Consider the following 11,334-nt stretch of genomic DNA (forward strand, 5'->3'; position numbering starts at 1 on the left):
ATTACATAATTCACGTTTACATACAAATTACTGTGTGAATTATTTCTTTGAATCTCAACATTGGTTAGCCAGAGCGGGAAAAAACTCTGTTCATGTGTAATTACGATCGGCATAACCCATGCGACGGAGGAGAGGGACGACTAAACTTTGATTTGCAAGTGCATCTTTGACACAACACATATGATTGAAAAAGTTGTGAAAACATCTTTTCATTTCACTTACACAGTCTGTTAGTGAACGTCTTCTGTAACGTGCCGATCAAGGACTTCACCTACTCTTTAGTGCAACCCATTAGATACCAGGGACACGCGCCATGATACCAACTGTGTCATTAGCCGTCTTGCACACACTTGGTGTCATCATGATTCTGACGGCCGTGTTCAGTTTGATGTTCAACGGCTGCGGTTTACTGGTGTTCCTAAAAAGTAAAAGCCTGAGATCCCCATCGAACTGGTTCATTATGTCGTTATGTGTGTGCGACTTGTTCATGGCATTTGCATCAGTGATCCCGGCCGTTGCTTGCTTCCACCATGACTTCCTCTTGCAACACAATCTGTGTGTTTTCGAAGGATTCTTTATGTATTTTCTGGGTCTGACGTCGATGTATCTTCTGGCTGCGATATCACTGGTTCGATACATTATCATCGCCAAACCTTTACTCAAGTCCAGAATAACATATCGAGTTGCATCGGCGATGATTGCAGGTTGCATGGGTTTTGGATTTCTATGGTCCAGTTTTCCTCTCATGGGATGGAACCATTACACTCGAGAGGGTGCTGGAGTGTCCTGCAGCGTCCTTTGGCAGAGTGACGACATCGCCGACACTTCCTATATCATTGCTATCTTCATCGCCTGTCTCCTCTTCCCTGTTGCTGTAATGGGCTATTCGTACTTCCACGTCTATCTGACGGTAAGTTGAAAGTGAGTGAGTGAGTTTGGTTTTATGCCGCTTGTAGCAAAATTCCAGTAATATCACGACGGGGAACACCACAAATGACTGAATTGATTAATGTCATTTCGAAACTGTACTTAACAAATATCACAGCTTTAAGGAAAAACCACAGTGTTGGAGATCCAAAGACTTTCACATCTATGTTCAAACAGCGGTTATGTGATATAAAATTTACAGCAGGCATGGTGCTCCTCTCTGGAGTCTGAATGTTGTCTCTGCAAATCGTACAAATCTTTGTTGGATGTTGAAAAGTACTTATGTTGTGATTTACCTCTTCATGTAAGAACTGCTATTTCCAGATTTAGATGTTCAAACTATTGCCATAGAAACAGGAAGATACACTAATACTGACAGACATCTAAGGCTGTGTAGCTACTGCAAAAAGTATAATATAAATGCCATTGAGGATGAATATCATATTTTACTTCAATGCGCATTATGTGCAGATATTACAAAGAAATACATTAGTAACAGTCTAAAGAAACCACACAACCCTATGTCTGATGTTAACATTTTACACGATTCCAACACAAACACTCTTTATAATTTTGGACATTTCCTCTATCATTCTGATAAGAGGATCAATTTAAAATATGCTCAGTGACTGAAATTGAATTATGTTTGTATTTTGGGCCCGAGACCTCTATGCTGAATATAAATGTCTCTCTGTCTGTCTGCTTTAAGGAGTTGAGTTTTAAGGATGTCAACGTTTTCTCCGTCATCACATAACATAGTTTTCATGTATTATTACCTTCATTAGAACTTTAGTGAAACCGACATTAAACATTTGTTGAAGTGGGATCAGTTGGTAGCTGTATATCAAAATGGTTTAAGCTGTATGCATCATGACACGAGCATGAACACAGTAAACCAATTTAAAGTTAAAGTACAATCCGAATCTTCAAGGATCGGGAAATATTTATATTGGTAAAATAGATCTACTATATGTTTACATTATCTTCATAATAAGGAATTACTCAAATTGGCGGTATCATGCTCAGCACCCTAATCCGTTCGATGTAAAACGACAAACCCCTAGGAAAACTCAGATCACTATGAATATTAGTAAAGCTTAAGATCATTGGTGTAAGTACATATCAGTCAGTCATATAACAGACATACCTACTTCTATATTACTACAGGCCACTAATGACCCCAAGCTAGCAAGTACAGGATTTGATAATCGGCTTCAGATATTATCTGAAAATTTCTGTGTTAATATATTTAAGATAGTGGTTTACGTTTCTACCTGTTCCATAGTACACGCTCATATTTATCACTTCTTTCACGACCAAGAATTGCATAAGAATGTTTCTTTAACCTGGTCAATACATTCAGCTTGTGACCAGACCCAGACTTGACAACCATAGACAAGTCGTCCATTAACATCAAACAATCCTGCTGATGATGAGAAATATATCTGCTGTATTTCAATTAGCAACACATTTAAGTAAAATTAATGGACTAATCAACCCAAACCTTACAGTTGTTGTGTTTACCATTTGAAAACAGAAGGAGATAATTTGTTATATGGATGATTTGGTGATAAATAAGATCTCGTAAATACCACAAACTTCTTCAGTGTTAACACTTAAACCCATGAATGTAGAATATCCCCAAAACGTCGAAGGTCGATTGCTAAGGCTAACGTTACTATGGAAGGACCAAACGGATAGTTGCACAGAGCAGTCGATTTTCATTGACGACCACTTTCTTCCTGGATCATTGTCATAAATATACGTTATGATTGTAATCTATATTATACAGGTATTTTGGCTAAAAGCATGATTTTAATATGTAGAGCTCTATTATTCACATTTTTCGATTGGAGCATGCCATCATGGAAAAGAGTGTCCCCAGTGAAAAAAATGCCTGCCAGTGTTTGTTCTTATTTGTCCTCATCATTAAACTGATCTTAATTGCCATAAGCATGTCATTGGCCATCGAGCTGGATGTTCCGCTGATTGTGGCATTTGTTTGTATTTTTGATCATCTTTACCTTCGCCGCGACTAGCTGCAACATTGCTGATAAAACGGAAAGTGATATTCACTCACTCGCCCTCGCATGTTAAGCTGGAAATTAACGGACCAAGACGAGTTGTGTTAACGGATTTCAGTGATTGTATAACGTAGTGACTGCTGAGGCCTTGTGATTAACTGATGTATATTCTGTTTACCTCACTTGTGGATTTCTTCTTATACTAATTGACCCGGAGAGCAATATCTGGACTATTTGATGCGTTGTCGATCGAACCACAATAAACAGGGGGTGGTGTTTACATAGCTTGGTATGGCATGGATCCACAGGGAATTTAGTTTATATGTATATTAAACCTTGCATGAAAATACTGAGTGCATAATGGCATCCCTTCAAGCGTGTAATGGAATGAGGTGCGTGTATCTGTCTGCGAAATCAGCCACCATTTATTATTAACCACATGTCATTTAGGACGGTAACCGTACCACCCATCTATAACTTACATACACAAGACATTTGATGAAGACATATACAAGACATTTGATGAAGTTTATGAAACTTATGGCATTTAGCAGCTGAACGAACAGTGTCATGTATTCAAGGCTTTTGATAAAGCAAACATCTTTGATTTATCGTTGATATTGAGGTGTTAATTTAGGATATCACTTTTTATTCATCATATGCAAGCAATGAGGCACACGAAACTTTTATGAATGCATTTCCAAGTTGTGATCTCTTTTAAACTGAAGATGAACATAAGGTGCACAACAAAAATGTTACCTTATGCCATGTTATCTCTCATGATATTCTTAAAACGCATTATCCTTAAAACAAAAATGTGACCTTTCTACCTACATATGAGAGACATATGTCGGACAACTCTCTGTAAGTACGTAATTTCATGAGTTCTTCACGTTTTGTGCTAACGAAATGTCACTTCAATATGAACAAATTTAACGCACCATATTTCTCCGTTCCATGTAAAGTTCTTTGCACAAATTGTGATGTCATATTCCTCTTCTATTAAAATGACATAAAACAGATTGAAAGAAATATAACGTGGCAGTGCTAGAGAATGCCCACACTTTATTCAGAAGCTGATTCCATTAGAATCATTGTGAAATTGTTATTAATGCTATATTGACTCTGAAAATCAGTGATGGCACCATGCCCTGCCCTGCCCTGCCCTGCACAGAATTTGCTTTATAACAAATATACATAACCCTTGGTCACAAAGACTGACTGACTGACTTAGTTTGGTCTTACGCCGCTTTTAGCAATATTCTAGCAACATCACGGCGGAGGACACCAGCCACTTTGTATCAATGTGGACATTCGAACGCAGGTCTTAGGTGTGACGAGCAAACGCTTTAACCACTAGGCCACCCCGCCGCTTCTTGGTGACAGAAAAGGGGAAATACGGAACTAACCTTGTATCAAAATATAATCGCCAAACCAATTTATTAGTGCTCATACATACATGCTGAACGTTGTCATTCTATCGACGTGTGTCGACTTACGCTTTTATACCATTAAATTTATGTACAATTATCGACATTTTATTCATACAGGCTATATCTATTTCACAAGAGCAAGTCAGATCAAAAGCGCACATCGCTTCATTATGGAAGGTCGCAATATGCCATAAATCAAGACCATCTACACCCCATGCTCATAACGCTCCAAATAATGAAAAGCAGTATTTGATATATCAAGACAGGATGCAATCGAATGAAACTAAAGGTACTTATTTTTGGATAAATGATTCACACTCATCGAATTGATGTACATAACGACTTTAGCCATGGAAATTGTCTGATACCATGCTATCAACTGAATGTATTCCTATATTTATGCCCATTTCCTCAATCCCACATGAAACGTTGAGACTTCATGGACGAAATATTTGTTAAGAGACTAATATCTACGGAAATATATTAATGTCTCACTGATGACGAAGATCAATGCTGTCAGCGACAGATCAATATGGCATAAAAAGCAGACCATAACGTATTGGAACTGTCGACCTGGAATAATATAAATTACTTTGCCCACCTAATGGTCCTGTCCAGAATTTTTTATAGGAAAGTTTTACTGGTTTCAATCGTTCAGGTGTCTGAATTAATCGACCGACGCCGTTGGACTAAACATGCATTTGCTATTGCTGAAATATTTATTGTTGACAAGTACACGTGACACGTTGTGTAACAGTTGACGTATCAAAGGCCCTGAGGACTTCAAAATTATTTTGTGTTATTATGATGTTATAACATCACAGCTTGGAAGCTAGTAGAAACAAAAGCATTGGTATGGCAAATGAGACTATTGTTTGGTTTGAATGAATATACCTAGTTAATTATTCCAAAGTCACTGATTGTCAATACCGTTGCTAGTGATGCAGACAAGTGCAAAAACGACCCAAAATAGTTCAATTAATCATACCAGCATACAATATTTGGCAAATACATTCTCAAGGGACCACTCTGTCATAAAAGGGCGTTAGCCACGCAAAAATCCAAGATGGCTGCTTCTTTCTTCAGGATGGGTGCCATCCATTGGACAATTGCATCACCATCGAGAATAGGGATGTTACAGAGGAATATATCATGACTTATAATCTCATTCAGTCACCAGTTTTATTCATTTGCAGAAGCTCATTTTTTTTATCACGTTTTCAATTCCAAGTACTAAAAGTTAGTATTGATTTCACCTCAGCATCTGTCACTATGAATGACTTTTTTCATCTTTTGGGGCTCAGAGATTCTATTTTTTCTCAAAAGATGTAAACATTGTTTACAAGGTGTTGCTATACTAATAGAGTGAATGTCAATGGACAACCAGGGCACTGTGGTGACCTCACTGTGTGTTACTCAGCATGGGCTTCAGCGTCAGCTGATCTAGCTATACCAATAGATGAAGCTGTTAACCTCACATGGTCAGCTCACTACTCATTTCAGAAAAGAAACCTAGGCTTTGAAGTGAGTATCACTTCTTTGCTGCCACTTCTCAGGGACGAGGCTCACTCTGTAGCTACAGCGAGCCTCTATAACGGTTGCCTTTCGGTCTGTGGCTTCTACCAGAACAGTGTTTGGACCGGCGCCCTGGTAGAAGTAGGTGTGGCTTCCCCTGGCACTCCAGATTCATTTCTGACAACTTCAAGTCTCACTAAGAAACGACAAACGCAGGACACTGCTTGTAGCCTTTACGAGTTGCTAAAATGTGCCTACGATAGTTATTGCACAGAAGAAGCAGAGATCAATGAAGTCCGCAATTCAAGTTCTGGCATTTGGTGTTGTCAATGGAACGTACAGTCTTTGTGGTGATCTGGTCATTCCGTGAAGCCAACATCAACCTGTATTATCAAGCATTGAGGGGGTTCATCAACACCAGTTATGCCCGACGGTCGCAGGGATGTGCTGACTTTGGAAAGTAAGAACCCAGCAGTAGCGCAGGATTTCAAGAACGGCAATTTTATTGCGTACAAGACCAAGCGTGACTTCGCCACATCCTTTTATTTACATTGTCATACATCTATTGTCTATTAAATATACGTCTCGGGTTAATTGTAAGTTGACTTACCAAATGATTTTATCCTCTGGTAATTTGACATTTAGGAAACCTATATTTATCCGTTTAATTATTCATCACATGAATTAATAGTTCAAATCAAATTTTGCAAAACAGCTGAGGGTATCAGTATTCCGATATGTGTGTATATGTGATTATCCTTCCTATCCAGTGCATAAACTGTTTTAAAGGCCATGTAAACTATTAGGTAGACTACGAACTAGTCTCTGAAATTAACATATTTTACTGAAAAAAAGGTCAAGTGAAAAAAAATAATATAATGAAATGGAGCCCTCAGACTTTCTCCATTTTCAGAAGCTAGGGGAATCTAGACTTGCCACATTTTCTAAACTTGCAATGGTTTTGTTGTGGATAACTTTGCTTCAGATTCTGTACGACAGACGAACTAGTAGGCAAAATGCCCGATTGAAGTACGTGATAATTGTATATCCGAGTTAATGCTCCAATTCAATCAAATAATCTCAATTTGCAAATATAACCTAGAGCCTATTATTTTATGTCTTTTTGCGGCTTGTATAATTTGACTTACTGACACTGTCAGTTTTAATAGTTGACCATCGCCGTCAACCCAAGGCCCCTATAAATAGGAGGAGAAAACTGTCATCAGATCCCGTGGAATATATTCTGGAAACATTAAACGTCGTCATTTCGAATTAAGGTGTCATTATACATGTACATATTATGATGATTGATCACTCCTATCTTTTATCCTTTTATAATGTCTAGTAAAAACCTTGGACATCGTAAATACCTCGTCATGCATGCCACTATATTCAATACATCCACCCGAATCTTCGAGACCTCCTGTGATCCCCTACAGCATCGCCATATTATCCTTTGCTTCGTTTTTCTTAGTTTTCATTTGGCAGAAAAAGTGTAGAACCGCATATTTTAACATTGTATCAACCAGTTGCAGACAAGCAACGAGTTATACTGAGAGTAGTTTCTAGGTATGTTTGTCCCATTCCCGTCTTTTTACGTTTCACGTTTGTGATGAACGTATGAAACCTGCACCACTTCTGAGTGGCCTACCCGCTGACACATCCTCTTAACTGGAGTAATGATGAAAATGGTACCCACCTCATATTTAAACACCTCTGTTACTCTAGTTCCGTATTGAAGTGAGATGGTGTAAATGACATGCTGTAGCGATGGGGTTCTCTCCAAATGAAAGGTCATTTCGCCATCAACATCGCATTGAAAACGAGACACATACAAAAGCGTATATGTAATCAACACCTGAAGGTTACACAATCAGAATGTGTCATTTTCAATCACATCCGTCAAATCCCGCACCCTAAGGTAGACTTACCTCAGTAATTAGTCTCACGCAGTAATAACCTTTCAGCAACAGGATGATAAAGACAAATGAGTACAGACATTAACTATCTATGGTTGATACAATGAATCGGTATTATAACACGTCCTCACTGTTGCGATGACAACGGAAATTATTATGACGAATGATGAGACAGGGATACTGTCTCACCTTATACAATACAAATATTACCATTGACGAACTACAATGACAGACTTTATATTAGTAATACTGTTATTTAGCAATGTAGTGTATTGTTGAATGGTGCGATAAATGTGTCACATTGTGTCTGTTCAGTAGTTCATGAAGTATTTTGTTATTTATAATAATAATAAGTAGTTGTCAGAAATGTAATACATGTATTTGGGATCTAATGTAAGAAATGTTGTGGACGTACTTATTTTCTTTGCTTTTTGATTTGAGTCAATCTGGAATAGACATAAGCTGCTGTAAACTAATGCGAAATATACTGAACAGCAAAAGAAACGCAACTCTGTTTTTAAATAGAATACATAAACACGAACCCTTACTTTTATGAGATTTCACTTTTTCCAAACTCGCTTTTCTTTTGCTGCTCGGTATAGTATGTGCAAATGTTTTGGAAGCAATGGACACTTCAGTACCGACATGGAAATGTGTTCTCTCTATCAATGAAAAGAGTGAGCAACTCTCATAAAAGATTAATATGTATTCCAGTTCTATCACTGCATCTAAGTTTAATGTGGGACAAAATCCCGAAGTGATGTATGTCTCAGACGTTTGCCACATTTTGTGGTGTAGTTCCTGGACACAGAATCGTGAATGCGCCCGGTAGCTTTCGCCAGCACAATGATTATATAACCATTATTATTATTTCTAGGATAACTTTCTTCTTTGATTGCAGATCCGTCATATCCGCAAAAACAGCACCTTAGACAGTTGCAACAGGGTGAAGATGAGGAACTTTCAATTAGAGCAGAAAATGCTGAAGACATGTATCATTATGGTTTGTAAGTAGAAGCAGATCACCGGATTATATTACATAAACCTTTATCTTACCTCACACATGAGTGTCGCTTTCTGATTGGCTACGTGCTATTCTATTATTTTCAATGTACCCCGCTTACAGGCGATGTATTATTTTCAATGTACACCGCTGGGAATTCCGAACTCTTCTGGTGCTTCATGGTAGTACTTTTTTTATCTCGAATAACATTGAATCACGCATCAAGCAAGGAAATTACAGATGTTTAACGATTGAAAATCGATGGAAGGGAGATGACTCTAAATCTGTTTACCTTGTGTCGTCTGCAAAATGGCGATTCGCCTCGCATTCAACAGAAATGCTTCAAACAGTTCAAAATCAAGATTCAGGTGTTCGGTAAGATAAATACGTTGTTCACTGGTCCCTCGGGAACCATGAGCTCATGTACCCACACGGGTACAATATGTGGAGCCCATGTTCATTCATTCATACATACATACATACATACATACATACATACATACATACATACATACATACATACATACATACATACATACATACATACATACATACGCGCATTATATAGATAGATAGATAGACAGATAGATAGATATAATATATGTATGTGTGTGTGTACGGATAGATAGATAGATAGATAGAATATGCTCAACTGAATATTACGTTTACCTGTAACCTTACTTGAACTGGGACTATTGGATTAATATATTAATATTAATATACAGATTAATGACTGTTTATTTCTTCCAGCTGTCTTCCTTCTGTCGTGGCTGCCATATTCCGTTACGTCGTTGACATCAGCGTCTGGCTTCCCCCATCTCATATCACCACTCATGGGCACAATCCCAGCAATGATAGCTAAAATGAGTGGCCTGTGGAATCCTATCATCTACATTGCCACAAACAAGCAATTCCGTAGTGCTTTCTACAAGCTGTTGCCGTGCCACAAAAAGACGACAGGCACCCATGCAGCATCACTATATGAAACACATGGTAATGCGACTCATAATTGTTCAACAATCTTTAATTCAGTTATGCCGTCAACTGGTCAGGTCAACCAGGCGCTGGCTGTCGTACCGGAGATCCCTCGAACATTGCCGAGCGCCAAGCAAGAAATAAATCATATTGCTTCTTTCAGACAGAGTTCCCCATCGGGACGGAGTGGTAGAGAAGCGAACCAACCTAGAATGGTAACCGCTCTTCATCATCCTGAAAAATATATATAAAGCCATTTAGATCTGGATTTGAGGATACCTAGGAAGATATATCAAGAGGATATATCAAGACTGTTCTGCTTCAACAAATACACAGAAGTAGAGGCAAGCATTCTAGAAGATTACGATTATGTAAAATCAGCGGGACATTAGCATTGGCTCTCAGAGCAGAGGGCATTATAGATTCTGGGTCACTGTGATGCAGTATTAGAGACTGATTTGACAACAACTTGGACTTGTATCCAGGAAATATGAAAAGGAGGAAAACAGTTGACAGTTCTCGTTGTTACAAGAGTAAGTAGGGTAGTGAGTTTAATTCTTAGCGCTTAGTTGGAATACTTTAAGGATGCTGTTGCAAAATGTTTCGTTTTATATCTTTTCTTGCTATTCTAGAAGGTGACAAATGTCATGCTAGTATCGGTTGCTGTACGACTGTCACAGTATATCTTGATTTCCTCAATAGAGTTTACCTCACCCTTCACGGTTGTGAGGTTTTAAACTGAGTGATTTAAAGCTATTGAAAACTGTTTACCTTTGAGGTCAGTTGTTCGATGAAATCAACGTTATATTACTACGAGGGAACGAGTGTGAAGCATGAAATACCTTCTGCTGGGGAAGCATTGTCAATCTGCGCACAGAATAAAGGCGGGCCCTGTCCTCCTGAAAGATTAAACGTCAGTCAACTTGTCTTTCGAACAGGACAGAAACATATGTTAGCTTGTTGTCCTAAGAAAATTTCCAGAGATCCTTCCTTCCACAATATGGAGCAGGTTTTGCGGCACCTAGGGTAATTTTACGACACGCCATGGACATCGACGGCACAATCTATCATGAGGTCTCTGGCAAGTTCAAAGTGAATGGGGACTCGGTTTCGAGTGCCTCCAACCGAGTTGTGGCTCGTCAAGCGCCGACAAGTGTATGCAAGATGATTTCTAATTGCCTTTTCAACAACTCATACCCCACGTGTCTGGTTCGTCTCTTGGAAACGATTCCGTAGACATTGGTTCCAGATCAGTCGGTCTTGTAATCTAGTCACTGACTATATCGCCATCATCATGGGTTTGCAAGTCAAAGCATTGATTATACAACAGTCTCCTGGTGACTGGGCTCCACCCTGTTCCGCAGTTTAATGCAATAACCAGTCCTGGATTTTTGGACTAATTCATTTAACTGGCCACATAAATATCAATCAGTATGATTTGATTCATCTAAGCATTTGTATACTGTAACACTACACTCCTTCTGTTATTGCAAACACGTCGCACAGCGTGCCTGTCGCATAGCCAGCTCTAACAAACG

General features: G+C 38.7%; 1 protein-coding gene across 1 annotated transcript; it reads left to right on the forward strand.

Annotated features, from left to right (window-relative positions):
• Positions 1–313: 313 nt before the first annotated feature.
• LOC137283946 (parapinopsin-like) lies at positions 314–9,989 on the forward strand. Its single transcript, XM_067815617.1, has 4 exons — positions 314–910; positions 8,720–8,825; positions 9,572–9,761; positions 9,854–9,989. The coding sequence occupies exons 1-4, from the start codon at positions 314–316 to the stop codon at positions 9,987–9,989; spliced, it is 1,029 nt and encodes a 342-aa protein (XP_067671718.1).
• Positions 9,990–11,334: the final 1,345 nt, after the last annotated feature.

Source organism: Haliotis asinina, chromosome 5 (genome assembly GCF_037392515.1).
Source record: "Haliotis asinina isolate JCU_RB_2024 chromosome 5, JCU_Hal_asi_v2, whole genome shotgun sequence".
NCBI classification, from domain to species: Eukaryota; Metazoa; Mollusca; class Gastropoda; order Lepetellida; family Haliotidae; genus Haliotis; species Haliotis asinina.